Source organism: Chrysoperla carnea, chromosome 3 (assembly GCF_905475395.1).
Source record: "Chrysoperla carnea chromosome 3, inChrCarn1.1, whole genome shotgun sequence".
NCBI classification, from domain to species: Eukaryota; Metazoa; Arthropoda; class Insecta; order Neuroptera; family Chrysopidae; genus Chrysoperla; species Chrysoperla carnea.
This window is the reverse complement of record NC_058339.1, coordinates 38959067-38978833: the sequence shown is the minus strand read 5'-3', so window position 1 is coordinate 38978833 and position 19767 is coordinate 38959067. Positions and strand designations below refer to the sequence as shown.

General features: G+C 28.7%; 1 protein-coding gene across 5 annotated transcripts in view; it reads right to left on the bottom strand.

The window, feature by feature from the left end:
• Positions 1-19767, bottom strand: part of LOC123295446 (lysine-specific demethylase lid-like) — a 110665-nt gene that overhangs the window by 27952 nt on the left and 62946 nt on the right. For 2 of the 5 annotated variants that reach the window (XM_044876805.1, XM_044876806.1), the window contains exon 5: positions 4538-4784. In XM_044876805.1, coding sequence (XP_044732740.1) covers positions 4538-4784 — 247 coding nt within the window. Of the gene's footprint in view, positions 1-4537; positions 4785-13186; positions 14227-19767 lie in introns of those variants that run through there. The other 3 variants (XM_044876804.1, XM_044876808.1, XM_044876809.1) reach the window with 3 other exon arrangements.

Here is a 19767-nt window from a genome sequence, read left to right as displayed (position 1 = left end):
TAAAAACAAAACGAGGAACATTTAAAAAAGGAAAATCATTTTAATTAAATGATAAATTAAAAAATAAAACAAAACTTTTCGTTTCAACTAATTAAATAAAATTAAGAAAGAACAAAAATGTTCACGTTTTAAATGAAATATTTTCATGCAATATGGTTGCATTATACTTTTTTTGGTAACACCCCAAAAATATTGGTTTTGATGCCAACGATATGACACTTTTGTATGACGTAAATTGAAAAATTTTAAATATGTTGTGCAAGTTGTTAAAGTTGTTCACATACACATAGACAAATATTGTGTGTTTTTATTAAGAGTGTTCTCGTAAATTTTGAGATGTGATGATTTGTCAAAAAATCAATTGACAACATAAAAATCGTCATCGAAAAAAAAATCGTTTATTAAAATTTATTTATTCAGTTTTTTATGTTTCTATAAGTGGTAATTAAATTTTTTTGTTTACTGGAAATTAAAGGCGGATTTATTTATGTGGCAGTACACGGTCGGTGTGGTACTGAAGTCGTGTGAGTGCGACCCCAAAGACTATAGGATAGACAAGAAGCAGAAGTATAATTATAAGTGACATCTGGAGTCTGAGGCGATCAACTATTAAGTTTGTCGGCCTTTGCGGGTATGGCTATTAAGTTTAACTACTTTGCGGGGGTGACTATTAACTATTAAGTTTGAAAGCCTGACTCGGTAGAGGCGCTGAAACTCGTATACTACGATTTTACATTAGCTCATATGGGCTGCTTCTCCTCTATCCTATGCTCTTTGTGCGACCCCTGTAGTAAACAGTCCTTGTTAGCTTTCATAGAATATTCTTCAAACATGTACTGCAGTTGGAACGATCATTATCTCCATAGATAAATGATGTGTTTTATTCACTTTTCAAATTCTGTTTATTAATTTTGTTCCAGTTTTTGTATTACCATTAAAAAACGGCTCTACTAATTCTGCTGAAAACTCTTTCAGTTCTTAAATACGCGATTACGCGTCGATAAGACCAGCCCGTGTTTATGTCATAACTGGTTTGGGAGATAATCGAGACGAAAGAATCCGAACTTATGAAAAAACAGGCTAGAGAAATAATATTAAGATTTAATTTTGTTCATTATGTAATTTGTATATCATATCTGTGATAAAATTGCCTATAAATAAAGCGTTTTGCAGGAAAGCGTAATGTATTTTAATTGAATAGAGGATCTTAAAGCTTTCTTAAAGACTTATATACAGACAATATCTTTTCTAGCAACAAAGTGGCGTACCTATATATTGAAACCCTCGCACTTGGGGAAAAAATTTAACGGTTTGCCGATTTAGGTTGTGAAATGTGCAGCCTTCTGAGTTGAGGTTGTGCTGCCGAATGAATGGAAGGAATTAATTTCTAGGTTGAAAACCCTAAGTTCAGCACTAGTCGAAAGTAACAAATCTTGAATTTGACATACAGTTTACTTTTTCCTATAAGTATGTAAATTGCAAACAAATGATTCATTTGTTGCAATGAACATTTTACATCAAGTAATTAAAAAAATTTTAATAAAATTTATCACCGATATGAAATATTTATTGTAGAATGAATTATTAATTAACTAATAATGAATCCTACACAAAATAATAATTATAATTAAATGTCTCGTCCGTGTGACTGTCTCGTCCGTGTCGGTTGTTTAGCGTCCACCAAATAACATATTACAGGATTCAAAAAACGTGAATTTATTATTATTATATTCAAACTAATTATATTCCAAAAATAAAATAAATAATATTCACTGAAAAATTAAATACTTTGTTGTGTTTTTGTTTTCGAATCAACAGATTTTAAAATTATTATAGTGTCTTCTAAAACAGGGACGCATAATCAAAATATGTTCAGAATATGTAGACGTATACTAACCGGACACATATGGAAGGAATGTGAATGAGTTATTTTTGGCTTTACAATAATATATAATTATTGTATAAATTTGATAATATAGATATCTCTCTTCAATCATCAATACTCAAACTATAGTCGTCTTTGTTCATTAAATGATGTATCTTCGATAAGCTCATAATTAAATTAAAATTTTGTTTGTTAAAATCATCGGCAATCTTATTTTCTTATGGTATTATTATAAACTAAAAGATTGTCTGAATATTTTATATCGTTTTTTATAACACTCTCTAGATTTTTTGATATAGAAATATCCAATTAAAAAGGATAACCTTTATGATTCATCATTTTTTCAACCAACTTTGAATGATAAAATAATAATAAAAAGCCCGGTGACCTAGGAATTTTTTGTGATTTTTGGAAACTTTGTTAATAAAAAAATGTAAGTTTTATTGAAATCTCTAGTATTATTCAATCATTGCATATCTCCTTAATTAAATACGATTTTCGGATTTTTTTTTAATCAAAGATTTTGATAAATCAGAAAGAAGTAGAAGTAAAGCTCAACTGTATGCATAGTTCAAATTTAATTTATCCAAGAGTAAAAATTAACATAAAACTAATTTTTCCTTCACGAAATAAAATCAAAAAATGTGTCAATAATGATTACAATGGCTACGTACTTGACTAAAAATTAGATCTCAATGCCAAAAAATTGTTCCGTATATAATTTTATTATATTATTTCTTCAAATCAAATTAAAATTCATGAAAATTTTAATATAATTAGTTATGATAATCATAATTTATTAAATACTTTTCTGTTGTACAATTCAAGGTCTATCCCCGAAAAACAATTTTCACACTATGAAAATTATGTCTAAATCTCATCTCATAAAATTACGATTCATATTTTAATTGAATTTTTAAATGATTTCAACGTTGTATTTTATATTTTAAGGTCTTAGGTAGATACAAAACTAGTTTTTTAACATTTTCGGATCTTTTTGCGACCATAGAAGATTTGTAAGCTTGAGGAAAAATATCAAGATAATCGAAAAATATACAGGGTGTGAAAAATGTTTGTGTCAAAAGAACACATCTTATACCGGCATAGAATTCGAAAAAATGTTACTTTTTTTAATCAAAAAAACTTTCTAATTTAAAGTGTTCATATATGGATTACCAGTTATGGAACAGAGTGAGCTTGAAAAACTAGGTCAAGTTTAATGTATGCGTAAGATGTGTGCCTACACATCCAACATTTTTCGCTTGAAAAATTTTTATCGATAAAAGTTATTTTCGATTTTCAAGCATATGTCTACTAAAAAAAGACATCCTGTACTTCTTTCTATACCTATTATAAAGAGACCACTACTTCCCAGCATCTTAAAAGAAGAAAACGAAGATGATGATGAGTTAACTATTAGAAAACAATATTGCGAATAGAAAACAAAATATAAAGAATTGTTCGAAAAGGCAACAAAGGTGAAGAAATAAATGTGAAATAAAATGTTATGGTCATTTGGGAGCCACTGAAAGGGTTGAAATAATGTTGATTCATTTCAACTATTAATAAACTAATAAAACCAGGTGTAGGTAAATAAATCGTATATTTAATGAAAAGAAAATCCAATTAGATTCGCTATAAATTTATGAGTGTAATTCGAGTTGAAATAAAATCGAATAAAATCATTTGACGTCATACGTATATTATGCGTAACGCATTTTTTCTCGTTTGTGGTTTATTTGAATATTGTTCCAAATGCAAAGCAATAAATTATAAATATAACTCTTCGAATGTTATAATTAGAATAAAAGTCAATTAAATTTTAACAATAATTATTTGTTATTCAAAAATTTTAAAAATAATTTATTCGCCAGGTATTTAAGGTGAAGGTATTTAATTATTTGCGATTAATAGTGCAAGTATGAGATATTAGCGGAAATTTCGGATTGATTTGTTTGTAAAATAATAGTTATGTTAAAATATAAGTCATAGTAGTACAAGTGCTTTGTCGGGAGTTGAAGAAATTCATAAATTTTTTCGTAATTATATTAAATAGTTTTGAACAATGAACAATTCTAACAACAAGGGGGTGTAAGTCAGTGGTAGAGTGTCTGCTTCGCATGCTGAAAGTCCTGGGTTCAAATCCCAGTTCCTCCAAATTTTTAAATTTCAGTTTTTTTTTAAATAAATTTTATCGCTTTGATCTCGAAACTATAAGAACTACTTTAAACTAAGAACGAACATTTCCAAAATAAACATTTTTATTGGTGAATTTTTAAACAAAAATTATTTCCCCACAATACTGCAATTTGGGGATGTTATTTTGCTCTGATAGAAGTTCAAAGATCTGCAAATAATTCTAAAATTAAAAATCCCCTTGAATTTTATGGTATAGACAACCCCCGGATTCGTAACCTGGCTTCAGGTGAAGTGTGTTTTTGAGATGATATACACCCCAATGGGATGATTTCCCTAAATAATAAAATGTGAGTTTTGTTCTAAATCTCACAATATTTAAGGTATTTAGCAGATTTATTTACTTGAAAAGGAAAATTATTGGAAAACTTTTATTTCGCTCTATTCAACGAAACCCCACATCTCACAACGAGTGTGCGATAAAAAATTAAATTTAGAAAAAAATCAGGTTCTTACCTTTTTTATGAATACTGTTTTGATCACTAATTTTATCACTATGTTGGTCATTTATCGTTGATGCTGCATCTGTGTTACAATGACTAGGATCATTGTCACCATCGTTACTCTCATTTTCTAATTTTGTTGTTCGATTCTGCTGCTGTTGTTTTTGTTCAGATTCTGGCAATGATACTTCCTCTATAGATAATTTATGGCACACTTCAAATGCTTGTCCAACCGTTCGTACAACACGCATTGCTTGATTCTGTATACAAAAATATTAATATTAATGAATTATTTATTTATAATAACTTTTATGAAATCAATTAAATATAATTTAATTATGTTTATATTTTTTCCTATAAGTTTTTTTAAAATCAATCACAAAAAATTTAGTGTGAACGCCATATAATTTTTTAGAAAATAGTAGAAAAGAAAGGTCACATACGCCATATAATAGTTGCATAATAGTTATGACAAATGTAAGTTTTAGTTTCGCCTTCACCTCCCTTGCTCTCACTTATCCACCTTCATTACACTCGAAATGGGGGTAGGAATTGTTTTACACAGGTAAAATATATGTACAGTTTTCCATTTTGTAAAATGTAAAATAAGTCATAATTCATTGAGTATATCAGAAAATATGGTCATAAATTGTGATACTCATAGATAGCGTAGTAAAATGACATTGGAATTTTTTTAATGTATCTTTATAAATTATTGCTCGTGCGTTACTCTGATGTATAAGCTACATTACTGTAGAGTTTCATTCAAATCCATTCAGTTTTTGCGTGAAAGAGTAACAAACAAACAAGCAAACATCCTTACTTTCACATTTATAATAGATATATAGGGATAGGAATTTGTGAATAAGAATATTTCAAACTCAGATATATTTAGAGAGGAAAGAGTTATAACAATTAAATTTGATAGCCAAATGTCAACAAGAGTCATTTTTTGCCAAAATTATCAAATTTAAAGTAAACACTGGAGGCATTTTTTTAATTTTTTCCATCTTCTTGGTCAAAAAAACATCCCATCGGTTAGTTTACATTGGATGCGTTTAGCCGATAAGAGCCCTTCTGAACAAAATGGCAATCATTCGGTGTGAGTGTTCATTATTTACATTTATTTTGTAGGTATGTAGTAAAATTAAGGAACAAAGTCGAAAAGCAGTACTGTCAAAATTAACTTAGCGCGTCCTCGTTACCAAAAAAGAAACTAGTAGAAAATTGCATCCAATTAGCTTACTAGATTTTTTTCAAAAGCTTGGCAGTGACATTTTCCGAATATTCATGCCATTCCAAAAGTATTGTTTATTAAAATTTTTAATCAATTATTGCCAATACGTTCAGAATGATATTGTGAGTATTCGAGAAAGCTCAGTGTTACCACCGAGTGAATAATTTCTGAGGATAAACATACCACATATTTCGAATTTTATAAATTCGATTCGATTTTATAAATAAACTAGCCTGATATCCGCCCGATTCACTGGGCTTAAAAGTGAATAACACCGCTTTATAGCTTCCACCTCTCTTGATGTGCACAGATTTCAATTTTTTCAAATGTAAAATAGTCATAATTCATTGAGTATATCAGAAAAATTGGCCATGAATGGTTTGTGGCATTAGTATTTGAAATTTTTACAGAATACTTTAATTTATGGTTCAAATTGATGTTCCACCTATAATCATCATTTTGAACCATAAATTACAGATTTCTGTAAAAATTTAAAATAGTAAATGTCAGATTAAATTTTATTTAATTTTTTTAAATATATCTTTATAAATTATAGCTCATGTGTTATTCTGAAATATGAGCTATATTGCTGTACAGTTTCATTAAAAACCATTCGCTAGTTTTAGTGTGAAAGCGTAACAAACAAACAAGCATCCTTACTTTTGCATTTATAATATATAGAGATAGAGATTCAAAACAATTAGGCATAAATTTCAAAGAAGAATCAAGTAACGTCCTTCAAAAATAAAAATAATACTATTTAACAATTTCAATGAATTTTGATATTCTAAGAATGAATCGTTTATTGAAACAAAAAAATTCATAAAATGAGGCTGATGTTAGGAAAATGTATGAATGACAAAAATTATTTTTATTTTGAAGGTTAGCTCATTGATAGATACATTCAATACCTACATTCGATAATCTAAATCTGAAATAAAATAAAACAAATTTTAGAGTATCTAAGACAGGCCATCTAAGATCAAAAAAACATGAGTTAAGTATTTGAAAAACATTCATCAGTAAAAAATAATAATCAGTTTTAATTTTTGAATAAACATTTGCACATAGTCAATCAGAATTAATTAACTATTATTTTCTTATTCATCTTTTTGTTGGAAGATTGTTTATTTGTTCTGATCTTCATTTCGTAATTTAATAATAAAATTAAAAAAAAAAACGTTTGCTGTAGTGTCTGTCTTTATTTGAAACATTGTTTTATTTATAAATTTTTTTTGTTTTTTTAAGTTCATAGTTGATTCTTTATACTGAATGTTCAAAGTTTAATTGGGGTGGTTCTAAGTATATTTGAGTGTGAACTATGGTACATTATGATATTGCACCAAGGTTAACATACCCTACGTTTCACACATTTGTACACTACGTTTTAGACATTTTTATCGATTGTTAATATTTAAATTCTACAAATAAAATATAAAGTGTCGTGAAAAGCACTATTTTTTCTCAACTCTATTATTGAGTTTTCGCAACTCTATTACAAATATAATTTCCATTTTGATATTATAATACATGGCTTTAAAAAAACACATAAATATAATTTTTGATCTAAGTACTACACTTTCCCATACATTTTAAAACAAATATAACATTAATAAGAAAAAGAAACAACAAAAATTAAAAGCGCACGACTACGAACCAAGCTAATTTTGTATATTTGCATTGCAAGTGACAGTTAATTAAATTAATGGATATCGTATTCGAGTCATTTACATAAAAAGTATAAAATAAATTTTATAATTTATTATACTTTACAAAAACGTATACTTACTACAACCTATAAATTAATATATTTAATTCTAGGAAAATGATATTAAAGACTTCTGGTAAATAAAAGCTTGTATCCATCGTATTCGAACTATAGTTTCTTTACTTGCATATCAAACATGGTCTAAGCCATTCTAATGCTAGTTAATTAGATACTTCGGTTTTTATAATATTTAAAAAAAAATCAATTTTCAGATAAGATAAGACTCATACTTTTTTATTCTTTTACAAATTTTTCGTTATAATACAACTGAATCTGATTTTGAGGCTGAGATCACACGAGCATTATATTGTGTTAAAAAGAGCTTTTCACAAGGATGCCAATTTCAAAACACGTTTTGTTTAAATTAACGTTCATTGAAACCAACGTTGATTTAATTAAAACGTACATGTGTAGCGTAGCTAAAGGAAACAAAACTCAAATGTAATATTAACATTTTGCAAATTTTTAAATAATAAAATTGCGAATTGATAACTGAACTGAGAGCGGGGTTAAACAAATTTGGCTACGTATTATGATGCAAGTAAGTTTTTGACAATTTGGCTACATGTAGTTTTTAATAAATTTATGCTCTCTCTAAACAAAATTTTTAATTGGGTTGGATCAAATCTAGGTCAGAAGAATTTTATATATGCATAAAATATAAAATGTGGTAACAAAAATGAATATATAAATAGTGAGTTTCTCAGCACTGTATTTACTGTTTTGAGAACTTTCTATAGATCAAAGTTCCTCATACATGATACTTTTAATAGCTTTTTCTATCTCAACACATTATATCACTTCACATATGAGGCTGAAACTGTACACTTCATTGGAAAACGCCTATTATGTATTTTCATTTGAACAAATAATTGAACGCAGGTCCTCTAGTTATCCGGTCTAGGACGTAATCAACACCGTCACTCCTATTCTATGTGAGTGACACAAATTATATGTAGCCTCTTCGTGTCTATTCTATTTGTATGTTTGTGTATACAAAGCACAGTAAATATAGAAAAAATGCTGATTTAAAATTTACAAGTTAGCTTGATGAATATTTGCATTTTATTAATAAATATTGATAAATTAGCTTTTTTATCCTGAAGAATAAAAAACTCCGCTAGATGGCAGCACTAGGGGGGAGAGGGTACATACAAATTCCTTTGATGTTTCCGTTTGACAGAATTTAAATCCTCCCCACTGGTGCTGCCGCCACCTAACGGGAATTTTTTAATCTTCAGAGGAGGCTAATTCTAATCTGAATGGAAATCTAAGTGGTTCGATTCTTTGTATAGTCTGACTGTCAATTAAAATTCGGGAGTTATCGCGCGACAAAAAAAACACATCAAGATTTTTTTATATGATATTTTAAAAAGTTAGATACTTATAAAACCATCATGTTTAATAAAAGTGCAATAAAAATTTATAATGTGAAAATCAATAAATTTCCACCATTAAAATTGTTATTATATTATTTATTACTACTATCCTTCTGTCATCACTAAATGATTATTACTTTCAGGAAAATAAAAGACTCCATAATCAATCTAAAAATATTATCAACAGGCGTGGACACAACGTTAAAATTTTTACATTTCACTCGACATAACAATAGAAAAGTATTTTTACGCTAATTAAATATTTTAACACAAATAACAAAATAGTTAAAATAATTACAAAAAATAAAATTGTACATAAAAAATAATTTAGTAAATATAGACACATCACGAGACCCTGATTCTTTGCCAAATAATAGATTTAGTATCAAAACAAAATCAAAAAGTATCTTTTTTATTATAATAAGATAATAAACGAGCGAGTGAGAGTCTATAATACGTAATACCGATCTGAATAGAATATAACAAATTGGATTATATTTTAAATTTGTACCACCATCATCGATTAGACTTAGTGCCGATCTGATGATCCTACCATATCGTATTTAATATTTATAGTTGTTAATATAATATTTTTCATTTATAAAAATATTTATTATAATTTTATGAGAATTAGTTTATTTTATTATTCTATTTGAATTCAGTAGCGAAGTTGTAGAGAAATTACAAAATTAAATAGTTTGAACATAGAAAATTAATCATCTATGCAAGTGCCACATTCCGGAATTTGCACCATCCGACGGAGACTGTAGTATAATAAAATCTACTACACTTCAATTTTACAATTAGTTGCTTGAGTCTTCTCAGTGTGAGAAATATGCATCGAATTAGTATTCCGTTACATAGGCAGTCTCAGTTAACCACGTTAGTCACAGGAGCAGGATAGACGACGAAATCCGAGAGTGTTCATAAGCCTTAAGGTAACAGCTTCAATAATGGACAACAATTCAATAGACTGCGCGGAAGAGGTTATTAAACTAGGAAAAAGATAGTAATCGAAATCCGAGAGTGTTCATAAGCCTGAAGGTGATAGCTTCACCAATAAATTACAGTTCAACAAACTGCGCGGAAGAGGTTATTTCATAAGGATAAAGATAGTCGACAAAATCTGACAGCGTTCATAAACCTTAAGATGATATCTTAGTCAATAAATTACGACTGAAGACTTATTTCCCATCTGTGTTTTTAAAGAAACTGTGCTTGCGTTTCCTAATCTATCGTGTTGCTGTGTATGGCAACACGATAGGTTAGATTAGGTTAGGTTAGGTTAAGTTGTATTGGCTGTGCACGAGAGACACATTTAGGCCATAGGACCCATTTCATTTATCAGCTCCTCAATTATTTCCAGAGGCTGAGTGCATGAGTGCGGAATTCGGCACGGATCGAGCTAGTTACTTATAAAATAAACTTTTTGAAGATTTCTTAAGATTTTGCTTAAATGACCCAATTATCTTAAATATATACAGCATACACATACACAACTCTACAACTTTAGTTAGATATTATAACTGCTTTAAAATACAGTCCTAAAGCTGTTAAACCGTAAGATAGTAATAGAATCGGATACTTCATTCTTCTCGGTATCTATTTTCATATTTTCGAACACATCTGTACATGTTTCCTTATTCCTTTGGTCATTTGTGAAACGATAATATCTGAAACGATAAACTGGTAGTGTCAGAAATCTCGAAATATTCTCTCATTCCAGTCAAAATTTATATACTTTTCAACTACCTCCAAGTGTACCCAGGTCAATTATATTGTTTTTAGAAATAATACATATATCCGCCACTGTTTAACTCATTTGTCTTGTCGTAAAATAAAACGTAAATTTTGACATATCAACCGTAACAACCTTCTGTCATGCGTGCGTGTATTTTAAACATTTTAAATCATAATATAATGTTGATCTCAGTGATCAGACAGACAACTTTAATTCGTATTATATATATTATTATTTATTAATAAGATTTTATACAAGGATAGACAGTGTTTATTATTGGAAAACTTTAGCTCGTTACTTACAAATCTACATAAATAATTTCTGAATAGTTTTCAATTGTATATTCGTTATGCAACAGCATTGTTATAAATAAATAAAAAATAGTTTCGAATAAAAGTTTTCATTTTATTATCGACGTTTTTCCGATATGAGCTCCCAGTAATATTTTCGGTTAGCAATAATTGAAGAAAATGAGCATTTTATTTGTTTAGATGGAAAATTTAAACAAATTTAGATGATTTTTCAAAGATTTCATCGGCATTGGTTTTATTAAGCCCATTTCTAGCTTTTAATAAACCCAATGATTTTAAATATCTAGGAGTTAAATTGTCCTATAATGGGAAGTGGAATGACCATATCGAGTGCCTGAAAGACAGGACCAAAAGAGTTATATTGTATTTGAAAATATCACCAAGTTAGCAACGATTAACATTATGCCGGTTTTCCACTAAACGGACAAACAAAAACAAAACTCAAACTCAAATAATAACTTAACTTTTCGAAAACTTTTTGAAGACTAGCGTGTTTTGCGATGGCTAGATAATAATAATAATCAAATATGGGTTTTTCAACTGTCGCAAAACACTCCAGTGTTCAAAAAGTTTGCGGAAAGTTAAGTTTTTATTTGAGTTTGAGTTTTTTTTTGACAAAGGTGTAACAGATTAAGGAAATGAAATAAACCACTCACTTGTTGGTAAAATCTGGTGATACGTGTTTCTTAGGAGTCAAATATCATTTGTAAAGCATGAGTTAATTACGAAAATGATTCTATTTGTTAATAAACAATTCATATCGACTTATAAAATTAATAAATAGTGCAACTTGCATTACATATAAGTTATACATGCATAAATAAGATAGTGTTTTCCATAACTGGATGTTTGACAAATAATCGAAAATTTTGTATACATATCCCAGCTGTGAACTACCCGCTTCACTTGGCAATTTCTATTTTAAATACGAAGATTAAACTTTTTTGTCAACGCCATCACATAAAAACTTCCATCCCCCATTTTTACCCCCTTTAAGGTAAAATTTTCACAAACTTTGAATGTCATATTTATTTATAAAAGCCTAAAAACTAAGTTTCAAGCTTCTAGCTTTAAAAATGACATATAAGTTCCACACAAATTTTCATCCCTTATTTCAACCACTTATAGACCTTCACATTAGAAAGCCTACCCTGTGTACTTTCTCAGGCTCTAGACTAGCTCTGTACCAAATTTCATTTAAATCGGATCAGTAGTTTATGCGTGATTGTGTAACACACAGACAAATAGAGATATTTTCGCATTTATAATCTTAGTAAGGATTATAACATATACGTAATACAAGTTGTCTATTTATTAATTTTTTGAAGTCAACATTACATGGAACAATTCATTTAACTAACAATATATTGTTTATTAACAAATAGAAACATTTCTGCATACGTAATTCATGATTTAAGAATGATATTCGACACCTAACTAAAAAACATATTCCACCAGGTTTCAACAAAAAGTGAGCGGTTTATTTCATTTTCCTTAATCAGCCAATTTTTTTAGCATCTTTCACTGTACTACGCTTATCCCTCAGGAGAATAATTATGATTAGTTAATTCATACTGATTATGACACTACATTGTTCTAGACATCAGGACAAATTTGAAATTTTACTTTATTATTGTATTATAGTAAATACATAATCGAAAAATATTGAGGTCAAATTTGATATTCCCAATAAACAAAAAATGCCTTCTGCAAATTTTGCATAACGGAAATATTAATGTCATCAAAAGTATATAAAATACTACTTATAATATCGACTGAATATATTAATAAACGTTATAAATTTTATTTGTCAAAAAGATGCACATTTCCAGATTCGTTTTAACTAAAATATTGTGGCCATATGATGATCATTAATTTTTAATATAAATAATACACGAATTAAAATTACTTTCGAAGTTTCAGGAAACATATACACATATTGTAAAATTTAATACTGCAATCAAAAATTCATTTTCGATTTTAATAAAAATAATCAAATAATAATTTTGTTGCAATATCTGTTTTTATTATCTTGCAATAAATTGTTTCCAATATCAATAAATTGATGCCAATAACCTATTGATAGCTACATAAAATGCACACCTACACACCCGAATTAAAATACGATAGGGACAACACACATTGATTAGTACACGCTATTGTGAAGGTCAGGGATGTTAAAAATTTTGTTTAGTCTTTGCTTAAAAAACAAACGGGGTTATTTACCTCAAGGTCTAAATCTTCGTAACTATCACCGCTTCGAATAACAGCACTAACACTACGAAACAATTCACTTTTATCAGATTGCCCACTCCTTCGAGGTAATGTTTCATTCTTTTGAAAACTATACCCCATTATTTCAGGTTCACGAAATGATAATTTTTTTCGAGGACGATCCGTTTCGGGGATATCTAACAATGTCTTAGAACGTTCCGAAGGGAAAACTGCAATTGTTGATGGTCGAGTTTTCTGTATAGAAACTAAATTTGGGCCATGATCTGAAGTTCCGTTGATCATTGATAAATCCATTGATTGTTGGTGTTGTAAGATTTTTTTGGTTGGATTTTGTTCCGTTCCAAATAATTGATTCGGTGTTATAACTAATTTTTCCACTACGTGATTTTTCGTTGTGGATTTTTTCGGTTTTAAAAAATAATCCAAAGTTAATTGTTTTTTAGTTTTAGGTTTTTTCACTTCATTATTATTCACTGAATTATTCACTTGTGGTTTAGTTTTCCAAACATCACCGATTGTTGTTAAGGTTGACTTTGCACGATTAAAAACTGAGTCCGATGATAGTTTCGAACGTTTTAGCGTTTGCGTGTTGTTATTGTTATTTATTTGCGGTTCGGATAACAAATACGAATCATCGAAACTTGTATGTTTTGCACGAAGCAACCAATCAGATTTCGATTGATTTTGATGTCGTGATGACATTTTGAAAGATTTTATCTTTAATTGATTTCCTTTCACATTCTCTTAAAAAACAAACACTTTACACTTCACACTAAGAACAAGGAAGAAAAGGACAAAAAAAAGCTTACAATAAAAGCTAGACACTTGAAAATGTCTTGACAGTAATCTGTGTTGCAACTATTGAGATCTTCGCTCAAGATGATGGAAATTGTTATGAAGTAAAGTGTTTCTTCAAAACGTGTGTATGTGTGTGCTGAAAATACTTGGCGTGTGGTGTTTTGACGTCATAACCATATGTGAGTGTGATGTGACTGAATGTCGTCGAGACGCTCGTTTTATACCACAACTACTATTAAAAGTTGATGAAGAAGAATAAGAGACGATGGCCACGTCGTTTCATTTCTACAACTTATGTACACTAAATAATATCAACTCTTATAATAACGATACCAAAACAACTAACGAATTATGTTTTAACTGCCAAAAAATTTGCATATACAGATGGTGATCTAAAAGTGTTTGGTATCGTACAAATCTTATTATTATTTCTATAATTTATAAATAGAAATCCTATTTTTAGTTTGAAAATTGACATAAATAACCGATAAAATTTTACACTTTAAAACTCAATAATTAAAATTATAATAAAAATTAATATTACACGTGGAAAATTTAAAAATAAATAGATATTTAAAATTTTAAAACTAAATCAGGTTGCTAGCACTCGATTTTTTGTTATTTCATCGGTTAAAAAATTGTAAAATGTAGAATATTTAAAAAAAAAAAAAAAGAACTAAAAGTAAATTAGACAAAAAGTTTTTCTCGAATTTTTGAAATTTTCTAAAAGGGTAGGTACTCATTTACAAAATTAAAAAAACCACCGGCAACTGCGGTTTTTTTCTTTGTAGCTCTCTCTAAATTAACCCCATTTGCTTAAAAAAATAGCTAAGAACATTGTTCATTAAATTATCTTTCAAGCAAACAAACAAAAACTAAAATCTGTACATTCGTTTAGTAGCTACGATACCACAGATAGACAGACAGACAGACACTTACACATACACACACATAGCGATCAAACTTATAACACTCCTCCTCTTTGGTTCGGGGGTTAAAAAGAAGTTCAAAGACAATTTTAGGATTTTGATATACTAAAAAATTTACTTTTTTAGCATTATATTTCAGCTTTTGGTAATATCTCGGAAACGGTGAACTTAAAATCCTCAAAAACCTAGCTTTGAACAGTTTTACATACTTCAAAAAATTGACATTTGAAAAAGAAAATTAATTTTGAAAAATAGACCAAATTTTCGGTTCGGAAAACTCTTGATTCTTATTCAAGAACGATTTTCGAACGGAACTATATAAAAAGACGAATCCAAAACTTTTCTCCTAGGAGTGCGCCCTTATGTGCTCCACTATATTTTACTTTTTTAAATATTTAAATCTCCATTAAAATCAACTTTATTAAAATTTATTTTAAAACGTAAATAAGTTGAAAAAAATAATACGAGTATTCAAAAGTAATGTTGTTTTATAAAAAGAACTAGTGTTTACTTGAAAATTTTATATTTTTGAATTTTTGTATCCAATAATAGAAATGATATTATTTTTTTGTTTTAATAATACATAGAGGAAATAAATGGGTCGGACATTGTTTCACTTTTTTGTTAATCTTGATTTTTGTCTGTTAATTGCCATTAAAATTTATTTACAAATTGTACAGAGGAAAATAATTGTATTATTCCAAATCAGAGAAACATTAAATGTTAGATGGTGGAAAACTAGAAGAAAATAACCCAGTGTATAAGTAAAAGATCATGTGGAAGACCATAATACATGAATGCCAATATTGAACGTTCGAGAAATTTCGTCCAATTATCGAGACTCGATTTTTATTTGTTTTTTGTTGTTGTTGTTTTTTTGTTTTTGTTTTTTTTTTTTTTGAAAAAATTCCTCCAGAAAATGTGTTTAAATGAAATCGGAAACGAAAAAATTATTCCCGATTTTTGGAAACATTCTAAAGAAAATCCCCCTGAAAACTAGTGAAATATAAAAAATTGAAAAAAAATTCGATAAATTTTTCGGGTGCAGAACCCAAAACTCGCACTTGTAACGCATTTAAGTACACTATCCATTAAATTACTTTTCCTTAAAGCCTTCTCCAAACTGTACCAATTTTGAGAACCATCGCCTTTTTTTAGTTGTTCCGGGTACGGAACAAATTACCTTGATAAATTACCTTTCAAACGAAATAAAAAAAATTCAAATCTGTTCATCCGTTTAGGCGCTATTATCTCGGAATTTAAAAAAACAAAAAATTAGCAAACAAACAAAAAAAATAATAAATCAGATCCATTAACGATTTAGTAATTTTTCAGATATCATCAAAAGTCTTTTATGAGGGTCCTAATTACACTTTTTAAAGGTAATTTTTTCGGACAAAGATTACCAGTAGCTATTCTTCAAAACCGACAAAAATTTACTGAATTTTTTGTAACACCCAAGATAGATGGGAAAACATTCTCGAAAAGAGAAAATATACTTTCGAAAAGAAAAAAATACTTAATTCCTTTTGCCATGAATTTCCTCAGTCAGAGTATTTCAGGATAATGAGGTTTTCTCGCGTTATCATCTGATAATTTTTAGAAAAACAATACATTTTAAACAAACATAGTGTCTGAAATTCCAAGCAAACCTTGCCTCAAACAAAGAATAATTAATAACTGTTCAGAAAAATCGACCACACATCTGTTGAACGTATTACCTATGTGATGAAGAAAAAACTATGCTACATCTGGCAGTTATATCATGTGGGAGATGAACAGAACAGTTCAAAGAACTTCACATGAAAAATGAAAAATTTTTAACAATTTATAAAATTATGTTTACGGAACAAAAAGGGTGTGAAGATTTATTGTGTAGTATAACAAGATTTGAATTTTTTATTAAAATCACTAACATAAAATTAGATAACAGACACACAAATTTACTGTCTACTAATTTTTAAAATTAATAAATATTTTTATACATTTTTAATCTTCTACGCAAGTATTAACGTAACGTTTGGGCGTTAGTTTATTGCTTTGTTTATTCGAAAATTTCGAACTAGTTTCATTAATCCAATTGATTTATGATTATACAGCACAATCTGAGAAACAAAAGTATGCGTGTGAAAAGTTATATTTCTTCGGTAATAACAAATATAATAATTTATAAATAATGTAAACAAATAATATATAGTCATGATACACTCACTATAGAAAACTGTAATTTCGATTATACATAGGATGTCCTGTGACTCGATGGACTCGAGCTTGAAAGCGTATTCTTTAGATAATTTTAAGTCAAAGTGCCTTATATCCTTTTTGTCCAAAACGCAATAGTAAGAGTATTGGGAACTATTGAATTTAACCAATAAAGTACAGACGTTTTGTTGAGTAAAGTACTTTAATGTTTTATTACTTAAAAATTTTTCTTCGTACACTACTATTTTGACCATGTTAAGGATAGCTTCTTTGTCGGAAAGTTCTTGCTGCACGGGACGTTCTGCATTAGCTTTAAGAAAACTGTTTTTTTTCTACCAAATGACCATGCATATACAAGAACACTTGTTTATTAAGAATTCTTCGATCAGAAAACCGCCGCTGATATTACCGCACTGACGAGCTACATTTCCGCCACAATATCCGTAAATAAAGTTAATATCAGCATATTTTTTATTTGAAAACGTAGCCATTAAATTAACTCCTTAACTATTGGGTTTTGGACAAAAGAATATAAAGCATTTTCGACTTAAAATTGTCCAAAGAATATGGCTTTTAAGCTATGTCCATCGAGTCACGGGACACCCTGTATAAGCTTATCTATTGTGTTCTTAGATGGCACTTAATCTGTCATCTATCTATCCTTATCTGTTGTGAAAATCATTTCGTTTATTGGCTTCATAGTGTTAAAAAAATTGTAACTAGCTTCAACATGTAGTTTTCTATTAGAAGTAGAAAAAACCATTTCGAAATCGAAAAACGAAAATAAAGCAATGGACGATATTTGTTATCGTATGCGTTACCTTTACGATAAATTGCATGTTCAGTAGTTTTAAAGAAATTTAAAAATTTGTAGTATTTAAAAGGAATTAGTACTTACTGTATTCAATAATTGAAATAATTATTTTAAGTGCTATCATCTTTTTATATTTGTATTAATTAAATTTATTTAACGGAGCAAAATTACAAAACATAATATAGGTAGCATATTTATTACAGTGTATACAGGTTTTTCGGAACATAGATGACGGATTCAATTAAAGTGGAATTCAGTAGCGGATTAAGCCTACAAAAAGCGTGTAATAAATTTTATTTAACGTTTGTTTATGTTATTCATCATATAATACTTGAGTTATTTTACCGATAGTACAGTTAAAGATGTTATAAATAAAGGAAAATGAAAGAATCCGCTCGTATTTTGCTAAAACGTAAGTTTTTAAAGCATTCAGTTTAATTTAAGTTGTTCGATCTTTTAATTCTGATTTAAAATGACTTATATTTAGCAAAGATATAAATTCGAATCAATTAAATTGTACTATTAGGCTCGAAAACACACTTTAAAGTTCAAAAAGTTGGCCTCGGTAAAATAACTCAAGTATAGAACTCTTTTATAAGGTTATCGAAGTCGATGATTTCAGCAATTTCGTTTTTAATTGACAAAGTTGCAAAGTTTGTCAATTTAGATTGAAATATTGTTGATCGAAGATAGGTTTTTATCAGCTTCAGCTTGGAAAAACTCCTCTCCCCACTACCAACTGTTAGAGGTATAAAGAGGTAGACAATGTGTTTCTCTATGATTCCCGGTAAAATGAACTGCATGCAGTGCTTGGATCGAATAAACTGCGTTCCATTTATGTGTTGCCAACATAGAGATTATTTCGCTTAATTTAGGGAATTTACGATTAAGTACCCTCGACCTATGATTGATAGGCTACAAAGGGGCGAATGCGGCGCCGGCTAATCAATACTGCTAATGAATATGACTTTGTTCTGCACACTCATAAGAACATTTTGAGCCAGACCTCATAAAAAATCATATTGTTCCTAAAATTTAAATCTTAAATCTTCTACAGTTATTATTCTGATACTGATTCCTTTTTTCTGAAAAATACTTGCACTGTATATTAATTTAAATAACAAATAATGTAATAAAAATAGTTTCGCGCAAATTCTTATCCAAAAATAGCTGAATATTATATGTTGGAAATTTTTATAAATAAAAAAAATTTTAATGATTGATTGTCTGAATAATATAATTTAATGATATTTAAAGTGTTCAAACGTTGTTATATATTCTAAAGTCGTTACGTATATAAATGTTATTCGAAACAAAACTAGCAACGTCATAATCTAAACAGAAGGTCATCTAACAAAACTAATGTCATCAGTTATTTATTCGACTTTTACATGAAACAGAAACCTTTTCCTAAATCATGTGAATTTCATATTTGACGTCATACTTATCAAATATATGTGCTCTTTTTACCTCTATATATAATATGTAATATAGATGTTGATGTAATCGACGTCCAAGAACTAAAGCTTACGGTAACAAGCTTTAATAATAAACAAGTGAAAACAAACAATTGACTGAGTTAATTATTGAAATACCATGTATGTCGCCCTATTAGCTCAGTTGGTATGCATGAAGGAGGTGCACTCAGCCTCTGAAATTGAGGAACTGATAAGTGAAATTATCAGCGGAAAAGTGGTAAAACACAAATATGGTATCACAATGGGCTCTATAGCCTGAGTGTGTCCTTCGTGGACAGCCAATATAACCTAACCTATGTATAAACATTGTTGATTACGCATTCATTTGTTTTTTTACGCTATATAATTAAA